This window comes from Symsagittifera roscoffensis, chromosome 10 (assembly GCF_963678635.1).
Source record: "Symsagittifera roscoffensis chromosome 10, txSymRosc1.1, whole genome shotgun sequence".
In the NCBI taxonomy this organism is placed as follows: Eukaryota; Metazoa; Xenacoelomorpha; order Acoela; family Convolutidae; genus Symsagittifera; species Symsagittifera roscoffensis.
Window position 1 is genome coordinate 11,183,840 of NC_087071.1, and position 25,027 is coordinate 11,208,866.

The 25,027-nt window shown below is 33.3% G+C and overlaps 1 protein-coding gene across 2 annotated transcripts; it reads right to left on the minus strand.

Moving 5' to 3' along the window:
* Window positions 1–1,973: 1,973 nt before the first annotated feature.
* On the minus strand, window positions 1,974–24,557 carry LOC134855401 (uncharacterized). 2 transcript variants are annotated; one of them, XM_063871911.1, is made up of 3 exons: window positions 24,165–24,557; window positions 13,753–14,998; window positions 1,974–3,991 (listed from the first exon to the last, which is right to left on the minus strand). In XM_063871911.1, exons 2-3 carry the CDS (start codon window positions 14,995–14,997, stop codon window positions 2,876–2,878), a joined length of 2,361 nt encoding a protein of 786 aa, XP_063727981.1. In that variant the 5' UTR covers window position 14,998; window positions 24,165–24,557; the 3' UTR covers window positions 1,974–2,875. The 2 variants fall into 2 exon arrangements, with proteins under 2 accessions (XP_063727981.1, XP_063727980.1); XM_063871910.1 differs by having other exon boundaries at window positions 23,807–24,557.
* Between the last annotated feature and the right edge of the window lie 470 nt (window positions 24,558–25,027).

Consider the following 25,027-nt stretch of genomic DNA (forward strand, 5'->3'; position numbering starts at 1 on the left):
CTCTAAAACAGATTTTTTTTTTCGAAAAAGTCTATTGGTTCGGGGCAGTTTCGGTTTTGTTTTAAGCCGTTTAAGATTACATGAAAGAGTGAGCTCTTGGAATAAAAGATCGCATGAATACAGCTACTTGTCATAGCAACTGAAAGCTTGACAGTCGAAAATGTATAAAGTATGGGTAAAAAAATTATCATGCTTTCTGAGTTTCGCTTACTGTTGCATGCATATTCATCTCTATATTAGTGATTTGAAGAAAAATTTTAAGAAAAAATATAAATTTTACATTGAGCCTATAGATTTTGGTGCTTCTGCTTAGCCTGTCATTTGATTCAAAACGATTGTCCGTTTTTAAATTATGCTGTAAGCTGCTAAAACTTTTGACCAGTAAAGGTAGAGATCATTTTGGGTTCTAGGTTGATGACCACAATCGCAGGCTCAAAGACATCCCTGAATCCCTTGACGCAAATCGGCTTTTTGCATTCTGTACATTTATCATTCTGTAAACAATGATAAATGTACACCTTATCTGCTGGAAGTGACGTAAGTAGCACTATTCTAATACGAACTCTTCAATTGCACACCACCGCATGTTTTCTCAGAAGAACTATCTGTTCCCAGAATGGTCAAGAGTGACGTTTTAGCTTCATGCTTTATCAATTGAACTTAAACGCGAATTGACTTTCCTCTTGGCCTAAATTCAAATCCCCAAATTTATCCCATGTCCTGGGTTCGCTTGCATTTTCAGAGATTTTTTTTTTGGCCTCAGTTGATTTGCCATATTTTTAGTAATTTTTTTTATTGTAAATGAGTTGTTCATTTTAAAGGATGCAATATAGTTGTTTTTGTAGTATTTCAGAAAATCCATACCTCGGTGAAGTTTGTACCATGCAAAATGATTTTAAATTTTACGAGTTAAGGCAAACAGTTTTTTTTCTGAAAAAAGTTTGAACTCTCTTGGAATTAGAATAAATCACATTGAACTGTCAATTTAGAAAATCAATAATTACCCTCCCGCTAAACAAAAAATGGGATCGATACTAGACTTTTTACCCGTAATTAGTTTTCTTCACAGGAATCATCCCCTGACTCATTCATATACTGGCCTTTCTGTTGCAACAGAAAAATTTTCAACTTTTTAGCATATAAAATATCCGGCCTACCATTTCATAATACTTCTTTTTTTCAGTTGTTTTTTGTATTTTTGTGTCTTAATAGGTATCAGCTAACTTTAAATTGACTTAGTTTGTCTTACTGCGTCGTTTAATTACCACAAAAAATTGCGCGTGTGTTTGTTCTGAGGGGAACGAGGGCTTAAAATGTTTCCATTAGTTTAGAATTTGTTTTAGGCGTAAAGGATTTCTGCCCAGGTTTTTTCGACTCTGTAACCGCTTGGTAATTACGCTTGCAATTAGCAAGCGTTATTAAACTGGAATATAGTCATTTTTTCGGGTTCAAAATTTGTTGGACAGAACCTCTGACTTCTCTAGTATCTTGGTTCATAATGATTTCAAACTTCTATGCGTTCCAAGCCAATTTTCCTGGAGCTAACAAAATGCTGTGGATGACATCAATCCCGCGCTCGAATCTGACCAGAGCCTGTTTTTTTCCGAACGGGAAATATTCTGTTTCAAATAAAATTGTCGGCCAATTGTTTGTCTGCGTATCTGTTGTCCGCTTAGTTGTCAAATCTTGGAATAGTTTTTTTTTGCTGCGCGCATTTTGCCCTTTAGTTGATTTTACTGTTTGAATTACTTCTATAAAATGTAGTTTTAAATAAGTGTTTTGACTCTTTAATTGCTTTGAGTGTGCTAAAAGACGGGTCTACTAATAAAAACTATAACTAGAAGTATTTTTCGGATGTTTTATGAATCCGTCCTGAAAAGTCACTTTCAAATTGTTAGTTTGCTGAAATTTATTCCCAAAAACATTTTCACAGTGTTTAGCCAGAATTATTTACAAATGAAGTGTAAGCAAGCAATGATTAAACACCTTTTTATAAAAGCATTATTTGTTAGATATAAATTTTTTTCATTCAAAAGAAAGCAGAAATAACACGCTCTGCGAAAATTGAGCTGCGTTTTGTTAGATTATAAAAAGAATTATCAGCAAAAATGCACGCTGTGAGAAACGAGAAGCCAGAGGTGTGTTTTAACAGAATACTTTTGAAAATAAACACTATTTATTTATTTTGAGCATCAATTGAATGATTTAAATGTAATCTGTTTGAGCAAGATTTGATCGGTTTAGCACTAGTTAAGTTTCAAGTGGAATCAAAATAAACTCAACCTTAGAGAAATTCGATGCTTCAGCATCATTTTATAGTCAACTCTTCCAATTTGAGAAGCTATGCAATCATTTATAATAACCACCGACGCAATATCACGCTAGATTTAAATGGAAGCCGTTAAATAAATAGCCGTTAGCTGTAAAAATAGTTACTGAGAGTTGAAGCATCGAACTTCAGGAATATGTATGAGGCAAAGACAGAATTGAAAAAACAAGCATCATATTTTATTATTTTATAAAGGATCAATTTTTCATCAAGTATGTTGAGAAATGCACTTTAAAAGCAGTTTGAGTTAAGAACACGATTTTGAGATAAATCTAATTGTGGAGAGATAGGGACATCACTTTTGATACGTTAAAACAATTATTTTTAAATTTCAACATTTCAGTGATTATTCATTATGAAGTGAGATGTTATTTGATATCAAAAATAGTAGCGCCATAGTCGTAAAATGATTTATTTGAGGTGCTAAGCGAAAAAAAAACTTTTCAAAAATTCGTTTCGTGTTCAATTCAATTTGCAAAGATTTGTTTATCGCCAATTTTCTCTATTTGGTTGATGACTAAGAGAGGTTGACATCGAGTCTGAAGGTTATTTTACATCTGAAATTAGCGTGTATAAGAATGGTACTAGTGATTTAAAATCATCCTGTGTCGGCTCGTCGGGAGAATTTTGTCTAAGACCAGGATTTCTTAGTGCATACTCTATAACTTGCTGGCGTGGAAGTGGTGTGATTATCTGTACCCTACCGTTACTCTTCTGAACTTGAAATTTAAGTCTTCGGATCCTCGGGCCTCTTAATCTGTCTCGCAATTCCAAATTATCTCGGTCCCCTGCTACATGAATCCAATTTTTTCGTTCAAATTCGTGTAGAAATTTCTGCAAAATGTCGGTGTAACTTGATGATGAATTTGAAGAGTTATTATCTGGTCGTTCAAGTTCAAGTAATTCATCACGATCGTTCAACAAATCGAGGTTTATAATAAAAACTCTGCAATAAACTCTAGCTCTGGACACAGCAGTGTACAAATCACGCAGGAACTTATTAAAATCCGAAGGATCAATATAACCTCGGTTCGATGGAATAGGCGAATAAGCATGTAACTCATTGAACGCAGTTGAGAACTCAACAATAGAGAACTCAGTTGATGCAATGTTCGATCTATCTCCAAAGCAGTGATGTAATTTATCTGCGATCAATGAATCATATATAGCGGTTGACATCAAATGTGTGCTTATACCTTTGATTTTGGCCAACTTTTCCAAATCTTCCAGCCAAATTGAAAACGCTTGTGGTTTTCTCGTTGCCTCGCATATTTGATGTTCAAGTTTTTCTTTTTTGTGGAAAGTCATTAAATCTATGGTTACACGTGGACCATGAATGAAATGGCCTCTCTCCTGAGGGTCATATTTGACTTTTGAAGATTCTTTCAAAATTCCAAGAATTGATTGAAGTGTGTCTGAGACATCTGCCGTGTTGCGAAAATTCCTTCGTAAAGTTCTGGCATTGTCGAACAGCTTATAAAAATGACATAAACTTTGATATGACGAATCTGACTGTGTAACATTAAACACAACATGCTTTCTGGGCATGCACAATTCCGAATTAAACTTTTCTTTGAGATCAATTTTGTTGGTTTCCTGTAAATCGTCGAAAAAAATTTCGATGTTACTTGAAGAATCGCTGAGAAATTTTTTGATTGCATACTGTGAGACAGAGAAGAATTTTGATTGAAAACTATTCAATTTTTAATCTTCAAAACATGCTAATCTTGGATTGAAGAAAAATGCACATCAACGCACACAAAAAAGTGAGGCTCGAAACAACAAAAATTTAAAAATAAAAATCCGAAACGACTAAATTTGAAAACGAAAAAACAGGAAAACCAATCAAAGGTACATATTTCTTTTTGTCAAAAAAGTATTAGGAAAACTTTTTCAATAGGCACGACTGGTTAATTTATCAGCTTTTAACAGAAAAAATCCACTGTTAGAAACAAATTAATTGAAAAAATGGAAAAAAATCTCAAAAAGAAAGAAAAGGTGTAGCTAGATCATCAATACCCTTGATTCAATTCGGTTACAGGTTTGTTGACGCTGGTTGATCTATTTTTCCGCGGATGCACTATCATATCTCGATCAATTTGGTTACAGTAGCGTTACATTGCAAAAAAGAGAACGGTCGGTCATATCTTCCGCGCTTTGAACGCTCGAGATTCTTTTTTGCGTTTCATTCATTGAAATTCTCAAATTGAAACAGAAAACCGATAAAATTTATGTTGCAAATCAAAGTTTCTAAAATTAAAGACTTACAATGTTCGTAGTCGGATAGTTTAAAAGAAATACCTTCCTTTACCAAGCTCTGAAGTTATGCGCTCGGCCTAATTTCTTAGTATATCCATGAAAAGTTTGAAAATCAGAGGGAAGTTGAAAATAGCAAAGCTTTTTGAAAAAAGGTTGGAACTTTTTTAAACAAAAATCTGTGTTGAACAGATATTCAGAACAAAAAATTTAACAAGCAAAAAACGGTAGACCCAGGGACATCTTTCCTTTAATTTTTATATATGTGTACGATCTTTTTCCCCAAAACACCGTAGCCTAAAATAGTATATGATCCACTTTTTTGGAGCAGAAATAATTTTTTATTGATACCATGAAACAAGAGTCGGAGCTGCGCCAACACCTAGAAGTGGTAAAGGAGGTAGGTTTGTAAATAGGAGTCAGCGGTAAGCCAATTGAAATAACAAATGGAAAATCTTAAAAAACAAGCAGAGGAATCGAAATGAAAATTTGCAAAAAAAAATTGAAAGTTTGGACTGGGTGCAAAAAAATGAAAGAGTTATTACAGACACAGGAAAGATATAGCCGTGGAGATTTCCTAGTGATCTGCAATCCCCCATTTGACGCATCTAAGAGTCAAAATGTATTACGCGACATATTGGAATTGTTCAAGGGGTATTTGGGGATCGATTTTTCAGCTGATAGAAAATAAAGCCTGCCACATTTTGCCGGGGACTGGCAATTATATTTTTTATTCAGCCGTCAGAGTCAAGTTTTTGAACGACGAAAAAGTTACTGTTCTCTCAGGTCGTTAAAAACTGGAAAAAAAACAAGGTGAATGGTAAATTTATTCATATAAATGATGAGTTACGGAAGTACGAAGCAGAAAAAAAGCGGAGGCCAACAAAAAGGGTTCCTAACATCAACAAAGAATTGTTCAGTATCTGTTTTCGTCTCAAACAGCAACGATACTCCCTGATTTGTTGCAGTGAACAATATTACTGAGTTATCGAATTTATGAAATCCAATAAAAAAGATGTAAACGCAAAACGAAAGCACGAGAGGTTTAACACATCTTCAGACTGAGGAAAAAGGAAAAAAAAACAGATGAAAGATTGAAATACATAAGCACTGAACACCAACTCATGTGCAATAAATTTGGATTGTATCTTCTCTGCATAAACTACTTCTGTTTCTTGAACGACTATGCTCAATTAAGCAGTACGAAAACATTCGAAAACCCGTGTAAAACAAAACTTCCAAACAAAGTGTTTAGTTTTGTTTCACGAAATTGTTTTTCGATAAGAGCAACCAAAATAGTGTCCGCAGTTTTTAAATTTTTTGTCATCAGAGCTTTTTCAAATTATATGTTTTTTGTTAATTATTTTAGCTGTTCAGCGCTAAAGATGATGTTTTCCTTCAGCATTGAAAATAAAATACTTATGTGACAACTTTGCAATATGCGCGGGTTCATCATTTATTTAAGTAGGTAGAAATCACCACACACTGAATAAACTTGCAATATCTGCAAGTTGGCTCAACTAAACGGTTATCTAATAAAATTGATTTTGTTGTATGAAAAGCAAAAGCGTTTGCGTACCTCGCGATATTCGTGGGCGGCTCAAACTATCCTTTTGTGTTGTCTAATCAAAAAGTTTGCAGCAGTCTTATAGAAAGAGATTTGTGATATTCACGGGGTGCCTCAAAGAAATCAAATTTTCAAAAAAAAGCTGGAATTTTCGGGATACTCGCGAAATCTTCAAATTCCATAGACTCAGTGTTTGTGTACCTGGCAATTTTCGTGGGGTGCCTCAAATTAACCTTTTGTGTTGTTTTATCAAAACGTATGCAGCAGCATTATAGAAAAAAACTTGCGTTATTCACAGGAGCCTCAAAAGTCTCACAAAATTAAAGCGGATAGTTTTGTGTTAGTTTCTCCAATTTAATTAGATTTTCATAGATTCAATTTTCGAAATTTGTGTAAGAAAATTGTTTAAAAAGATTAGTACTTTTTGCAATATTATTAAAATCGAAATTAAATTTCAAGATGCTTGTACACTAATGAAATTTGTTAGAGGGCCGTGCGATATCAGCGGGGTAGCTCTGATTTTATCAACATTCACTTTACTGAAAAACAAAGTTGATAGTCAGAAACATCAATTGAAAAATTTAAATGACATTTTTTGATCCATGTCTATAAAAAGCAATTATACCTTCTGCGATGTCCGCAGAGAAAAATTTAGAATTTTTTTTAATTTTGAAAAACTATAAGAAAAAAATTTAGTCCAAGAAATGAGGAAAGATAACAGGAGGCCATAGTCCCTGTTTTCCTTCATTTCTTGTTTTGATTGAAAAAATTATCTTCGAAGCGGAATGAGAACAAAAAAGAAACTGATATGAATAAAAAAAATTAAAAAAATTTAATTCCAAACAAATTGAGGGTTAAGATGCCTGAAACGATATGAATTGTATTCTTTCAATAATATATATTAGACTTAAACAAAATATGGTACTTTCGCGTATTCTTGTTATTTTGTCATAGGAAGATTACTAATAGGAAGATGATACTCACAAGAAATTGATAGAAATCATAATCGAAAAGGATTATTTTTAATCAAAACAAACCCTGTCATTGTAAGTCAAAAACTTATAATTAAATTAGTGACAAAAAACTCACTGACAAACAAAAAATCAGTGATTACGAACGTTGAGAAACCATCTTGGTTTGGCAGAGTCTCCGCACGGTAAAATCTCACCTAAATTACAACTGAAAAAAACTCGCGATTATCAATAAGACGAGTAGTAAAAGATTTTCGTAATCAAACTTTCAAATAATTGTTATATTAGTTCATTATGAATCAAATGATCCTAAATCAACTCAGGGTATTCCAAATTAACCTCTGAACTTAGTATTTAGAATTGGGTTATCCTTTAGACTAGACAAAAAGGAATAAACTAGTCTAGCACTCGTTGTCTTCCTCAAATAAATCATTTCAACAAACCAATGTTCACCAAACCTATCGGTCAAACATTGTATACGATTCAAAGTTTAAACCAAAAAATGATAAAAAAAATTTAAAATCTATTATAAATGTCCGATGGCAATGTATTTTGGGATTTTTTTGATATGCTATTCAATAGGTCAATAAAATCCTATTCAATAATTCAAAATTAGTTAACAAATACAAAAACCAACTTGTTCGAAAAATTATCTGTCAAAAACCCTCAAGAAGAAGAAAGGAACCTTTGAAGAAGAAAACAAAGAAATCAAACGATCAAGTTTATTAGGTTACACTAAAAAAATTGATTCAGAAACTGATTTTTGTGAAGAACTAAAAATTTCATTTTCTAAGGCAAAGTTAGACTTTAAAATAAACCTCAAAGAGTTACGAAATGTAGTAATTACCTGCCTGAGTTAATGGCAGGAATTACTCATTTTCTAATTTGCAAATTCTAATTTTAAATTCTAATTTGGTAGTTTTTAGGGTTTTAGATTGCCTAAGATTTTATAAAGCTGAAACTTAAGTTTTGATCCGCTATTTGGATTTGACTAGACACAAACTGTTTTCAGGTAGAGACCAGATAACGAAATTTATTTTTGAGATAAAAAGATAGGATGAATGCAAATTCCATATCAGCCATTTCATAAACAAGATATTTTTTCATCGTGCAGGTTAACTTATCAAAAAATCATAGGAGCAGTTTTGTTGAAAAAAAATTTGCCCGGAGGCAAACGTGAAATACCATTTAACTCGTAGGGGCTTATAGAAAAACTTAATCAAAATACCAACTACTGCTAGATGTTTTTTTTCTGTGTAGTATATCTTTATACTTGCGGGCTAACAAAAATATCTATTTTACTTGCGGGCAAAAACTAAATATACTTTCACACAGATTAATTAAATATCTGTTATTTGGTTTTCTTACTCAAAACCTGACATTTGTCTGGACAAAATGAAAAAAATCTAGTTTTCGCAGATATAATAAACAGAAAGGTAACTATAACATATCATATCAACATCAACTAAATTTTTAAAATCCGCCAGAGATCTTTTTTTAAACAAAAAGTAGTAATGAAGAAAAATAGTTCAGCGCACATGATTCTGAGAAAAAACCATGCGACAAAATTTTTCCCTCATTAGACAAACTAGATCGGAACTAAGTTCATTTTATAAAAATAATAAAACTAATCAAAGTGTAAAACGGGTATAAAAACGATACAATTCGTTTTCTTGCCAATATTGGCGATTGTTTTTTGGCAAGCATCATTATTAAACTAATTGTAGATGATGTATATCAGAACGCCTGCCACTAGCATCAGTGATAAGAAAAGCAGACCAAAATCATTTTGAGTTATTGTTTGATTTAGACAACAATCCAACCCAAATTGAAGAATGCCACTAATTATACTATGTTTTACATAATAAATAAAACAAAGTTTCTTTTAATAACTGAAAGACGAAGCTGGTATCTATTTTTTTGGTAAGTGACAAAATAGCAAAATGAAAACAAAACACGAACAAATATTGAAGGAAAAATTTGATGAGCCGCTGTCATCTAAATCTATACATGACTATGTAAGTTTTCTCTAGTTTGTAGCAAACTCAACGAGGAAGGAAAACCAACTGACTTGAATTCAGACAAAATTAAAAGGAGCAAACATTTAACAATTTTATTTCCGGGCAGAAATTTATAAATGGAAACCACATGTCGTAGAATGATGTCTTGACTCTCAAAAAGTTTTAAAAAAGGTCACGATCCCAGCGAAGCACCATTGCAAAATTGGAAAAACACTTCACTTTTCACATTCCACAGAATGCAAATTAATCACAAAGGTCCCATGAATCTATCCTCAAACGTAAAGAAACATTACTAAGTAAATGTATGCTCCTTTTCGTTGAGTTTTACAAGAATAGCCAGTTTTTTCAACAACAGCAACCAAATACACAACCCTTTTTGTTTACAAACCTAAATTATGAAAATCAATAAATCAAAAAAATTCCAATACTAACGTTCAATTGACCCACAAAAACTATTTATTCGAAAAAATCCAGATGGATGACAACGCAATCAAGTAAGATACTGATTATATATTCAAATAACAATCATATAGAGCATTTTATGAAAGTCTTATGCAAACAAGAAAAAAGAAAAAGCGCGAACCTAGAAAAAAATATATAACTTTCTAAAAGCCTACAGCACCTTTGTCCAAAAACAATCTGTCCATGTTCATCTTTTGAGATAACAAAACTGTAGAGAAAAAAAAAAGAACCAGGAATGACAACGAACGAAGTTAGAAGATAATTAGTCGAACCAACAACTTGCTAACAAAAATCAACCAGATCAGCAAACTGTACACAATGGGAGGCATCAAAAACGTGCTCGACGATCCAATTTCTATCAATCGGGATATAACTAAAACAAAAGTACTAAACCTAAAAAAAACGTTCAATTTGACTTGTTTTATACCGGGTCCTCAATAAATAGAACTGAATATCCAAACTCGCTAATATTTAAAACTTACTATTGTTAAGCAACACAAAAGAAAATTAGCCCAGAAAACTTTTACACATCAGATAACGCTACAGATTTTTCCGACAACCTTTTATAGCTTATGTGAACGCTGTCCGATTCGCTACAAATGCGGAATGTACAAACATTCCTTCATCGATCACAAAGTGAGTATGGTTATCTATGAAAGTAATATACCACACAAATAATGCAAAAAAGCTGCAAAATTGTTTCAAAGCTGTTTAGTAAGTTAGCTACACTCACAAAAAAATGTAGAAATGAATGAAAGATCTACACCGCAGAGTTGAAAGAAGGTCAATAGAGCGGCAGTCTGGCTTCGTATAAGGATTGGGGACAAAATGAACACTACTCCAACAAAACACATTTGGAGTTATTTTCTTTCAAAATGATCCCGGAACTAAACAAATAGAAAATTCTATGCTAACCCAATCCCATGCACAGTACTCGAAGATAGATACAAAGCTAAATCATAAAATCCCTATGCTCACACATCGAGCAAGCCTAAAAACTGTGTCGTGCTCATAAACTTTTCACAAAATGTAAAAACGATTAGTCAAGTTCAATATCATATCGAGTGAGTGCGGTCGGATTGAGGTCTATTAAAATGTCGAGTGAGTGCGATTCAGTAGGATTTTATCAGATAAAACGTAAGCCTCAATCTCACTGGGACTAGATTGGCGGCCTATATGCAAAATCAAAGGCCTTCATACAGGATTGGAGAACTACGCAGGTCGAGATCCAGCTCAAAAACCGCTCAAGGTTTGAGCCTTTTGAGCGCTTTTCTAGCAAAATTTGAGCGATTTGAGCGGTTTGAGCGGTGTTTTGTTTTTGGAAAAACTGCTCAAACCTCTCAAATCTTGCTCTAAAATACCAGTCAAAAGCCGCTCATATCCTACGGCGGTTTTTGAACGGTTTTCCACGCAAGATTGGGCGGTTTTTGAGCGTTTTAATAAAAAAACGATCAAATCAACAAAAGGTCCGGAAAATGCAAGGTGACACTTAGAAGCTATTAGCTACGTTGCCTCTTTGCGCGAACCAAACTAATTATGTTGCGACTTTGTGCAAGCCAAATTAGTTATATTTTGACTTTGTACGACCCAAAATAGCTTTGTTGCAACTTTGCGCGACCCAAATCAGCTATTTGCGACATCGCGCGACCCAAATATGCGCGACTTTGTGCGACTTTGCTCGGCCCAGGAATGTTAAGAAAAATTGCTCGACAGTTTCGTTAGAGAGTTTTCCATGCCCGCTGTCTTCACAAGTTGAGGTTGTTCGACTAATTTGATGCAAGATTTGAACGGGTTTTTAGACGTTTGCGCTCAAAATCTTGCTTCACTTTTTGCGGCAGGCTTTTTTCTCCGGGTTTATTTTTGCGTTTCAAGCGATCAATTTGAGCAGTTTGCATTGATCATAGGGGTTGATTGGTTTTAACACGCGCTTTGCATATTTCCTGCAACGTTGCAAAAGCCCGGTAGAGAATTTTGCCTCAGGAAACCCGGTTTTAATTTGACACCATTATGAAATCGACAAAAACATTTTTCTCTAAAAAGAACCGTAGAAAAACCGGCCATTTTACAAATTTGTAATTAGGATAAGAGAAGAAGTTTTGTACAATTGTTTACTGTTAGCGAAACGGAAATTAGAACATAGAGGAGCAGCTAGTTGGAACAGATATTCTGTACTTCATATGAATCATGCTTTCATTTCATAGCGTACGGCTAAGGACCAGGTACATATCGAGAAGTACATGGAGCTTCAACAATCCTCTATCCTTGAGTTGGAGACTCTCTTTTCACTAACGAGTTACGGTTCTAGGCTTGGAGCCTTCACACCTGTAAGAAAAAACTTATATCATAGATGACCATAAAAAGATGCTTTAGATAGTGTTCTGAAGTTGACGGGTTGTTCTTTTGTTGCTTTGCTAGCTGTTCAACTTGGAAAGAAAAGAGTGGTGAGGATCAAATAGCTATTATTCGATTCTAGCTTCTTTTGAGATTTCTTTTCGAGACAGTTTTTGTCTAACAAAAAATGAATTTGAAGTCGAACATTTTTTCGCACAATGCGTTTCAATTCCTGAATTTATGGAAAGTTCAGTCATGTCTTTTCTGATGGACAAGGAACCTCTAGTGATCCCTGTTTGCATAACTGTTGTTCAGTCTCCCCACATCCTTAAAAGAGATCAAAATGGTAAATGCAGTCTCTTGATCCATATGCTTCCGTGCTACCTTGTCTAGTATCTCATGAAAGTGCTAGCTACTATCTACCACCCACTGATCCTCGTCCTCACGCTCGTTTCTATGGCAAAATGTGTCTTTAACGCAAATGTACAGAGTCTGATTTTTCAATTTTCATCGTTTCAACAATTTACTTAAACTGTCGCACATCCTCAGCGCAGGTCTTGTGGAAGCACCCGGCAACCTATCATATGGTAAAACTGTTTTTTTTCTAACTACCGGATGCTGAACCAAAAGCTTTTTGATTCAGCAAACCGGTGTGTGCTGCTATAATTGTGACTATAGTAACATATTTTGGTGATTCAGCATTTGATATGACTTCGCAATCAACCCATCAGAGCGCTATTACATTTTTTTTCTTCAACAGCTCTATTAGTCCTACATTGAGCAAAATTGGGCCGTTTGCCAGTGTCGGCACCGTATGTTAAGCTCACCAAGCTGATCATCAAACATCAAATGCCGCTAACCAAGAATTTTCTAACCCTAGGTGTTTGTTCGTCGTATGACATAGGGTAGAGAGACCATTTTCTGACGGAGTTATGAAAAGTAGCAAAAAATTGTCTCGCAAATTTAAAACTAAGTCAGTTTGACGTTAATTTTTTGAACTGGTGCGAAGAGTTGGGACAAATTAGCTCAACCATTGATTCTTTATTTCTGACTGATTATAAGAAGTCAATGTACCTCAAGACGCTTCTCACCCAAAATGCCAGTGCTGCTATCAACGCATACATTCGAAATGGTGTATCAAACAACAATGCAAGCACTACCATGCACTAGAAATATGGTGGGACTTATACTATCCTTCAGGCGCATTTGACTACGTTAGATATTTTTCCTCAATTTTAGCTGCATAGTTCAGAGAAGGTCATCGGTTTGCAGAGAGTCATCTAGTTGCAGTCTATGACTCTTCTAAGCCAAGCTGTCAGAAAGTTCCCAAGCAACTTGCAAGATATAGTGCAGTAGACTGGAATACAGTAGATATAGTGCAGCAAGATATAGTACAGCCGATTCATTATTATTAAAATTATAAAGTTATAACCCCATAAATTTATTATCCTGAAACGTGTAGTCGAAAGAAAATGTGGTACCATTCGAATCTTTTTCCGTTTTTTTGCGCTAAAATGATTCAGACTTTCTTAAGAATAACTGCCTTTCGAAGCTTGCTTTGAGTTGATTTTCATAAATTGTGAGTGAAAATGTACCAAAAAAGAAAAAAATTAGCTTGTAGGAGAAACAGTTTTTTTTGCTCATATTTTCACTGCGAGATTGGAGACGCCATAGAAAAAACAAAGCCAGCGTAACCGAGACCATATTTTTAACTTTCGAAAACAAACAATCAATGAAAAAAAAATGGGCAAAAGTCCATATCTTAGGCTATCAATCTTTTACGTTATCTAAGGATGTGTATGATTTTTTCTCTGCCTGTTGCGGATATATCATCAGAAATATTTGATGTCTACAGGTCTCGTCAAACTCACAGCCTGCTTTGATTTCCTTTAGATAATCGCAGAAGGTAATGCCAGTTAATTTTTGAAATTCGAGCATAGCTCTTTCGACTGGTGTATTGTAGTCATCCGAAAACGCATACTTCTCAGTGTTATGGACAAAAAAAGCTTTATTTTTTTCGTCTTGTAGGACAAATCTGAACAACTTCGCTAAAAGGACTAACGTTTTTCCTGTTCCAGCAGCTCCCTTCAATGGGAAAAATATCTGGTTGTTGTCATTATCTTGAAAAGCTTCATATTGATCGCGTTGCAAGTAATTTAAATGCAATATATCATAAAATAAGTTGATTTTGAACTCAGGATCATCTGGTTTCGGAAATGCAAAAATGAAATCAGGGTGGTATTTTGTCTCTATTATGTCTTGATTTCTCATGTCTTCTTTTTGTTTTGCGTTGGTTCTCTCAAATGTGATTCGACCATCTTTCAGTTGCTTGTCAATTTTGGCTATCCAATTGCCCAGTTCAAATTTAGCTTCTCCTGGAAGCTTTTGCTCTAGTGATCCCATGTCCCAAATGGCTATCAAAATTTCGTGGAGCATCGTAATGTCTGTTGTGGTGAGCTTTGCTTTCTTGAACCTTGTTTTTAATGTAGTTGATAAATATTGTAGACAATTGAACAATAAATATCGCGCTAAAGTTAAATGCCTTCTGAATGGCTGCAACATCCAGTGTGACTCAGGTAGTTCGGGACACGCAGTTTTTGTTTGCCACCATTTCGTGAAATCCAAGTTATCCTCACATATTAGCATAACATGATCGGATTTTAACTGCGCTTGCTTTGCTTTTTGGACTTTATCCTGTTTTTCGGCTTCTTCTGGCATGCTTATCAAAGCAATATGACTCGAACCTTGTTCAATAAAGTATTCCTTTAAATTGTCTGTTTTCATTTGATAAGCAAGTGTTCCAGCTTTTAGAATGAGAGCATCAGTTCTGTGATATGGGAATGCAACGAAGCGAAAAACGTTTGGAGTGATTTTTTGATTAATTGTAGAAGCTACATTTTCAATTAGTTGTTTTGCGGCTTGAGATTGTTCTACGGCTTTCTTCAAATTTTCGTCTAAGTTGTTTTCATTCGTCGGAGTTTTAACTTCAATCACTGCTATGAAGGTCTCACCGAGGATAATGAAGTCGTGTTCTTTCTCGTTCTCTCTTTTGTCGTTCATACTGTAAGTATTATGGAGGTGCATTTTTTAAAACTCGTGTGATAACTATAGCTGCTTTGATTTTTGTTCCATATATAATTTTTGTATTTGCTAAATAAGAGCAAAGAAAAGAATGGCTTTTTGCACTAACTTGTAGATAGTGTACTTAAATTGTATTAATCGTCAACTTTTTTGAAGCCTTTACAGGTTGATAAAATTTCAATTTTTAGGAATTTTTTCAGGCTCCTCTACTAAATAACCATTTTCTACTTTCGAAAAAATGAATCACGTTTTTGGGAAAAAAAATTGGACAATTTTCAATTTGAACATAGTCAGTCATTTTCATTTGGAACCTCCTAAAACACAAAAAGACAAATTTCTGGGTCCGCTTCGCAAAGACTGAACATAAGATTTAGATTCAGTGCAGTTTCAAGATATATTAGAATGAAAATAGGTGAAAAAATATTTGAAAAATAGGCGTTGTAATTTTTTGATTGGTTAACGCCTGTAATATAATATCGATTTTAAAAAGAAAAAGAGTTTTTTCTTCAACTTTTTCTTCAAAGTTTTTAATAGCCCCAAATCAGGTATCTATTGGTCAAATATTCTTTCATTCAGTGATTTGACCAAGTGAAATTTAGTCAAATCATTTATCTGTCAGAAAACTTTCTGTTTAACTTCTTTTTTAATTGATAGTTTTAAAATAGTCAACAACATTGATTCAGTTAAATTTTTATAGCAGTCGTGAATTTTTTTTTCCAAAGATGCGATTATTAAGTTCTACGCTGGATTTCACCAGAAGATTCTCCAGATAACACAAAAGAAACAAAACTTGAGCTCATTTTTTATTCTAGGCTAAGGAATCAAAAATAATAACAAAGTCTTAAGTCTGTGGCGGAGATGACGTGAATTTCTACCTTGCTCGTGACTTGCATCATGATAACCACCCTAAACTTAAAATTGCAAAACCTCTGACAATTTTTTAGACTTATAACAACACTTTTGGTGAATTTGAAGATCGAACAATTGTAAGTATACTTTTACTACGCTGTGACATCTTCTTTGTTTTTTGTCCGAAAAGGCAAGTGCTTGAGCGTGCGTAAGCAGAAATGTCAATTTATGTTACATTGTTCAAAAAAATTTTGTTCAGTTTTTGAGTCAAAGTTATAATTTTTGAATGAACGATGAAGACTGTCCACAGATATCTTTAACAAAACAGCTCAGTCAATTGCAAAGTTTTAGCAGAAACTCTGCTCAATTGCTTGAAATTTCTCAATTGCTCTGACAAATTAACTTCATTGAGATTTTTCAAATAGAAGTCATGCTTTTAAAGCATTTTCCTTTGTGAACGAACAGTTCCAACCAAAAATTAAATCAGCTTGAAAAAGTTTAAATACTACTTTTAATTTTTGGAATGATATAAATTAAATTAAAAAAAGCGTTGAAAACAAGTTCTTGATTTGTTGAATGAGTTTTATGCAGGGCTTTCAAATCAGAACTGAAAAATTATTTGAGTGATATAATCAAACAAAAGATTAGTTTCGAATTTAAAGCATAGCAGATTGAATTCTTAAAACGTCTCCTTAGTTTTTGTAAGCCATTCGATCGAAACAATTTATCTAAATGTATCGAGTCCAAATGATCAAGTTAATTTGGAAGTTTTGATCAGTGAGATTTTGAAGATCAACCAGCGATATTATTTTTATGGAACTGAAACTTCGAAAAATTAAATACTTTTTTAAAATTTTTTCTATCGCGGGCCGGTATAAACAAAGTGATAGAGATAAATTATCCATCACCTTTCTTAATAGAACAAAGATTACAAACAATATTCCTTTAATTTTGATTTTTTATTGCTTTTGGTTTAAAAAAACAACATTAAGCATCCGATTTAAAGTTTTAAAAATTTCATATAATTTTTTAAATTAAAAATAGCAAAAAAATGTTTCTTTTAAAACATTTTGGAAAACGTGAATCGAAAACGAAATGATCAGACTCAGTTTTTGCAAAAGTAATCTATAGAGTATTCCTATTTTTTGGAATCTCCTTCCCACCTTTTTGAACAAAATTTAGCAAAGTTAGGAAAGGCAGTGGTGTTGCATGAAAACTCTGTCCGGAATCCCGAACGTTTTTTTTTCACATTTTAACTGCTAAACATCAGCCAAAATTTCTAAAACAGTGGTTTTTTCACATAAACAGTAAATATCTGTTTATACTGATATCAGTAAACATCAATTAATAAAGTTAAGGACTTGAAAAAACTGAGCAGTTATGGGTGTAGGCCAATTAGACAACAATTTGCACTATTTTGCGTCAATTTTGTTGATCTTTGGTAAAAAATGATTATTGTAACATAATTTTGTATGATATTTTAATTCCAAAGTTAATTTTATTTTCCATAGATAGAGAAAAAACTTATCTTATAATTGACTTTTTTGCAGTTTTTTATCAATTAATTTTATAAGCCTAAAAATATCATTCATAACATTTAATGTTTATACAGTTCTCATCAAACACAAAATCTCCCAAGATTTTATATTTTCTTCAATTTCTTACAAATTATAAGTAACTAAAGCTCCTGATTTTGTAATATCTTTTTGCAGCGAAGGGCCAAATATGAACATCGGGGGGAGGGGATGATCTTGTACTTAGTTTTTGTGATATAGACTTGACTTCTTCTGCAAGTTGCTATGTCATAAACTTTTTTGCAGTATGCAAGCTCTTAGTCCATAATTGCTTTTTTGCTTGAACTGAGTTCAAGCAGAGGAACAATTTAACAATTTCAAGGTTTACTGTGAATGGCAGTGCTGTGTTTTTAATCTTCAGCCGATGCCGAACTTTGTTGCTATTTTTTTCGAAAAATTAGTTAGAAGAGCGGCTCTAATTTCTCTCTGTTTATTAGGAGAGCAAGTTTTCCCGTAGAAGATCAACGAATATATTGGTTTTGAGATTAAGTAGAAACTGAAGAAAGCATTTTGAAAATTCTTCATTGCTATATTTTAAAAAATGTCAGAAACATAGAGTTGCATAGACAATTACTGGATTTTATTCGTGGATATGCGTTCCCGTTAACTTTTCTATATAAAACCGGCTACCATGTAACAAGATCCAATGATTTTTAAATCAGAATATATTGGACAACCTTTTTTGTCACTCTTTCAAACTACCTCATCTCCAATAGTTTCAGCGTGACAAACCTTTTTTATTGTATTTTAGTAAAATTGCAGAGTTATTTTGGTTTTGTTGCGAATATCAGATGACCAAACTCTTTACAGGATTAATAAACAGCAATTTTTACTTTAAAACTGACTGTGTTATAATTTTGAACAAGCACATATTCTTTTCAAGTATTGTTTTATCAAGCACAGAACTTACAATCAGCTGAACTGAGAAGTTCAAAAAAATGTTGGGATGAAAACAATCTACAAAACAAAGTGTTCAATTATATTTACTGTTTCGGGAAAAGTTCACGAGACATTTTTAAGCTCTAATCAAAACATGCATCCACTCGAAGTCTCAGATGAACTTTCCAAAAAAAATCAAAAAACTCAAAGTTGATTTGTTGGGCTTGTTGGTATAACTAGTTGATTACTTTTTGATGACCATGATTCTGTACAAAATGCTTATGACGTTTTTGTTTTGAAATGAATACCAACCAATTTTATTCAAAAAATTTTTTAAAGTGAAAATGTCTGGGTAGTAGACATCAACAAACAAAAAACCAAGATTTAGTTACAGTTATTCTGTGGAAAAAAAAGCATTACGGCTTAATATAAAGATTGAAAAGACATGATAAATTTTTTTGTTCTCAATCAGTAGTTTGTGTATACCACAAGACACGTTTACAAAATCTCAAATGCAGACACGATTTGTGTAACATAGTTCTTGCTGAGTGAATTTATGTCGTTTTTCAGCCAAAAAAAAATCAAATAAGAAAACTGCACTTTTTCCTTTTTTACTTTTAAAAGAAAATTTCAGGTACATCGATATGTTCTTTGTATGCATCAGGACATCTTGCTGCTAATTACGGTTTCAGTATTTCACTTTTTATAAGCGAAGCTCTAATGAACGGGTTCTAGATTTTTCTGGAGACTGATCTACGAAAAAATATTCGAGATTATTTGATAAAGCAATCAATTATCACCAACCAACAGTGGATCTGCAACCATAAATCAATTGGTTGCTACAAAAATGCAGACAGAGAAGGTTATTTTACTCAAAGCATTGTTTCAAAAAACATATGATATAAAATAAAACGTTTAAATTTATAGAGACTATTATGATGCAGTGAAAAACAAAGCGGTACGTTTTATCTAGATTTGTGAAAGTTAAGTTTCAACGCAAATTTTTTATAACTTGAAGTGAGGTATACAATTTCTCCAAAATTGTTTTTTTTTCCCAGAAGTTTCATCTAATGACTAAACGATATCTGAAAACTGCTGCGCCCTGATTGTTTGATTCTTTCTAAAGTGAGTCTGGTTATGGTGATCAAATTTTTACAGAGTTTTCTCTGAAAACAAACCTGTTGTCGCACGCAAATTCGAATGCAATATCCCAATTGGTCTGGTTATGGTGATCAAGTTTTTACAGAGTTTTCTCTGAAAACAAACCTGTTGTCGAACGCAAATTCGAATGCAATATCCCAATTTTCATTTCCAATATACCAAAAAAACATTCGGAGAATCAGCGCCGAAAAGCACTAGACAAAGATTTGAGAAATTAACAAAATTTTATATCGAAGAATCATATCAATTACACGAGCGATCTTGACAAATTTCTCATTGAAATCCTTACTTACACGATTAAAAAATCATAAAAAAAACAGCTTTTAATCATGTGTTCATTTGAAATTTTTAGAGACGAGCTAAACGAGCTACTATTCACACCAATAATTTCAGAGAAAGAAATTTAAGCACAGTAACTGGAACCATGTGATACAATGCAGATATGAAAAAGGTTCTTGAGAAGAAGAAGGAAAATAATATAAAAAGCAGCGCTTGTCAACATTTCATGATAGATACGGAGATCAAAAAACGGTTTAAATGAGACTTTTTTCAATTACCCAAGGTGGCTAAAATTTCAATTAACGAAAAATTCGGATAAAAGTTCAAAAAACAGGATAATGTTCATCTTGATGCAAAACTCTGACAAAGCTCTGGGTTTTGATCTTGGAACAATTGAGACTGGTGAATAATTATACTGTTATACCTACGAAAGGAAAATGATTTGCAACCTTACTCTGCAAAAGCAGGTTAGGTTGCGATAAAGTGAAGAAAAGCAGCCAGGAACGCTAAAGCATACCAGGAAACTCAAATTTATCAAATTTGTTTCTTTTTTGCTAAAAACATTCTTATGGGTTGTCCACATTATGTTTTGGCTAAACCTTTACTGAAAACTTTATCGGTCAGGTCAATACAGCGATTTTGATTACCACACTTCTAGATACTTCACAGAAATGATATCAACGTTTAATCGTAATCCTAAAAACTTCCCGGAAACTCCTTTAAGAGCATACTTCTTGTCAATGAAAAGACTGAGCTCAACATCCGATGTACAAGGACATTATGTGCGAAATCTAGCCCAAAGAAGTATTGAAACATTTGAAAACTACCAAGAGCTTGCTTATTTGTTAGCTAAAATTTAATACCACTGACTAAAGATTACCATTTTTTTCTTCTTCTTGTCAATAAAGAAGATATCAACTAATCAAAGTTTAGGTATCTTCTTTTTAAGTACCACAGAGAATCACTTAAAGAGACAAAAACCGCACTCTGGTTAGAAAAACATTATCCAAAATCCACTTCATTAATTTTGAATATGACTGCTGAACTATTTTGTTTCAATAACTAGCATTCACAAAACGTATCAATGTTTTACTTAATCTCAATTTTTTGGCTGCGAAAAGTAAACGAGAGATGGAAACCAATTTGAAGATAATGAGGGAATCCTTGATTGAAGAAATAAATTGCAAATTGACTAATGTGGTGAAGTGTGCTGGCAAGCTGATACTGCTTGACATTGAGCGATTTGTGATAATTCTTGGAAAGAACAAAAGTTTACATAAAAAATTTTTACAAATTGAAGGATCGATGGAGATTTCTCAGCAAATCTAGGTCACAAATTTTTAGAAGCACATTGAAAAACCTTAATGATACATTACTACGGTCTTTAAGGAAAACTAAGTTTTCAGTAAACTGGCCATCTTCAAATTTCAATCCATATGCGTTTTTACAGAAAACCTAGGGGAGTTAAACTTAGAAAATAGTATTTGGTCCTCAGTTTCGGTAGCATCAAATCTGACTCATGGTTCGTCTTATGTACAACAATGATCTGCAACATCTTATCGCAAAGTTTGTACTTGATCTCGAAAATTTGTAAAATAAAATTGAGAAGTGAAAAGATTGTTAGGATGTTGAAAAAATAGTAAATGAGCAAGCTAAGAAGATGCTTGACCAACTGATAGAGCAGCCAAAAACTTTTCATGAGAGAAAGTTAAGTTCAAAAATGGTTCCATTAGAATTTTGGATGATTCGGCGAGATCAAAAATCTCAACTCATTGATATAAAACAAAATCTGGAGAGAAGTAATAAATTTTTTTTTGATTTTAACAGTCGGAGATATGACTTAAAGTTGATCAAGCCAAACATAAGTTCTCATTTGATTTCCAGTAGAGAGAAAGAAATTTCAATGATTGAAAATGCAAATATTTATCTTTCTATCAAGTCTAAAGATGTGCACTTTTTCAATGATATCAAACTTCTAGATAGTACAACAATTCCGGATTCTTTTATCTTAGTCAAAAATCATTTTCTGAGAAAGGTATCTTCCTAATTTTTTCATCAGAAAAGGATCTATTATTGTGTGACTTGTTTTTTCTAAAAAAAAAACTGAAATCAAATGTCCCTCCAAACTCCAAGCAAAAAGCTGTTGAAAGAAATGTTATCAAAAACTACATGATCTATTATGTAATCATTGTTGAATTGTGAAAACACCTTCGGCAATTGTTGAGGAAGCTATGCTTTTAGTAGTTCGACAAAGTTTTAATTGTGGAAACAGACTTGCTTTGCTGTGTACCATCTGGACAGTGTTTGATCATAAAAAAGAAATGGATGAAAAAACTCCTTCAAGAGTTGTAGCAGAAACAACGAAAACTTCAAGCAATTCCTCCTATGGATACCAGATCAAGGATAAAACCAAGCATCCGATCACAAAATGATGAGATGATCGGTCAATGAACAATTATTCAAAAGACTGAAAACTATTTACAAACAATTGAATGAGGTTGAGCTAATGAATTCAACAATTGAGTAGAAACAACTCAAAACTGTCGAACTGCTCATACTACATTACCCAAAGCTAAGAAAGTGGAAGCTATACTGTTGCTTGTTTGAACAAGTCTTTAATGTGGGCACAATTGTAACACAGCTTTTACTGAGGAAAGTTATAGAAAATGGTTTGCAGTGTACCGTCCAGTCAGTGTTTGATGATAAAAGAGAAGGCGATGAAAATCCTCTATCACGAATTGTAGCAGAAACAATGAAACTTTTAGTCAATTCCTTCTATGAAAACCAGATTTTGAATGAAACCATGCATCCGATCACAAATTATCAGAGAGATGACTTGAGCGCTTTTTGAATAATTATTCTAAAAACTGAATACAGCTCACAATGAATTGTGTGAGGTATCTCTATTCAGCGAGAGTATATCTCAACAATTCAGTGTAACGAACTCAGACTTATCGAATGCTTCATACCACTTTACGCAAAGCTGAGAAGGTCTAAGCTAATTTACTACTTGTTTGACTGAGTTTTCCGAAGCTCTTCCTGTAAAAAAAATGAGATACATTATTAAAAACGATTTTTTGAAAATGAAAGTCTGTAGTAAATTAATACGATAATATGGCTAAAACTTTTTTGAAGGACATATTTCACTGAAATTTCAGTAGACTTCCGCATAAATAGTCTCAACATAACATTGAGTAATCAAAATAATAAATAAAACTTCTGGTAGTAGAAAAACGTCATATAGGCCGTAAATTCAAATTCTGATTAAAAAATAGACGAAAAATTCATCTTCAACAGAAAAAGGACAAACTTGAACTTCAATTTCATCTTTTTTTTATAACAATATGTTACCAAGAAACCAAAAAATATCGAACTATGGTATCATTCTTCAACCTACACGTTTTATATCTTAAATTTTTACCATTTTGATAACACTCGCTCATTTTTGTGTACACGAAAACCACAAAGAAAACCAGCCAGTTTTCTCACCATTCTCTCACTTTGGTACAAAATTTTTTTCTGTTGCCAATTTTGTTCCCTGTCTGATACTTCATGGAGAAGTATGAGACAGTCTCATACTTCTGTATCATACTTCATGGAGAAGCGGAACCTGAAATTCTGTCAGTTAATACATAAAATCAATCAACCCCCCCCCCCCCCCCCCCCCCAGCATCTACATCTCTTATTGATTTAAGTTGAAAAAACGCCATTTTATTCTGACACTAAACAAATCCGCTCTGATAAGGTTTCCCTATTATTTTTCTCATATTCGTGTCCGTAAATTTCTTTTGAAGTTTCCTTTCTCAAAAATTATTAAATGAACTCATTTCAGAAAATCATTTGTTTCGTTCAAAAATTTAAAAGTTAACTTAGTTTGTCGGCAATGAGTGATTGCTCAATTATGAAAAAAAACGATCTAGAAATTCGCAGTTTTTTTTCACCAATTTGCTCTATACGTTGAATTTAGCTACCGAAGTAAAGGATTTCTGTTGATTTCCGCCTTTTTATTTCATAAAAGTTGTAAATTTATATCAATCAATTTGCACCTCCACAAATTGAACTGATGAGCTGTATATTCGAAAGAGTGCAGACAAATAAGTTTTTCCTCTAGCTCTTCAAGTGCTCGGTAAACTATTACTTCACCCTCGTACTGACCCCGTTGTACTATTTCATCTCTAACTTTTGCTGGTGATTTGGGATCGGGAGATTGCTCTTTCTTTTTTTGTTTCGTGTTTTTTCTTATAGTTTGTTCTTTCGATACTGCTGATACTGGAGTGTTGTTTGATTTTTTTTCTATTTCGTTAGGATAAACGTCAATTCGTGTTTGGTTTGGAACCGGGGGTAGCATAATTGGCTCAAAGTAATAACGGGAAAACTGGCAAAAATTTTTGCGTCTGGACTTACCTCTTTCGATGTACTCTTTCTGCTCAACCGTTAACATCAGATGAAACCCTGTCTCGTTGCCGCGAATGTCACTGTCAGATCTTCCTGCTTGTTCAGAAGATGTTTCTGCTTGTTCAGAAGATGGTATTGGCCTTGCCTTTGTAACCATTGGCCAATAAAACTGGGGGAAATAAAAAATCTGAAAAAAAAGGGAATAGGGGAACTGAAATATACCTCTGTTTGGTAATTTCATTTCGGAGATAAATGAAAAAATTATAAAATGACGTAAACAGAAACTAAAGTTTCATTTTTTTGCGCGCTCATAATGCAATGTTTTATGAAAAAAATTTGTTATTTACTTTACAGCTTATACTTTGTTCTGTACAGCATTGAGCTTTGTACCAGAAAAATTAGACAAACTATGCTCAGCAAAACGGCTTCTCAAAAAAAACCAGCTTTATGTTTTTGGCTCGCAATCTATTAAAAAACGTGTCTGTTGACTGGCTCAAGATTACTGTAGCAGAGCATGACATCAAAAAACTAGTAACGCAGCCAGTTGGTTTTAAAATTGACTCAGAATAAAAAGCATGCTCTACAATTTTCAGTAAAGTTAGCTGCGTTTCTAAATTTTTTGTAATAAAATTGGAAAACAGACTCTCGGCTATTTTGTTGCGGCAACGAAAAAACTTGCTAACCTTCTTTTCAAAGTAAATTTCTCTTCTGTATTCCATAATGCTCCGATTTAGCTGCCTCTAAACTTAAAGAACAACCATTACTTTTAGAAATAAGGCAGCTAATTTTTGACAGGGTAATTTTTTGGCGCATTTTTTTTGCAAAAAGTGTCAAAGGGGACAGTTTTGTAATTACTGCGAGACCTTTTTTTG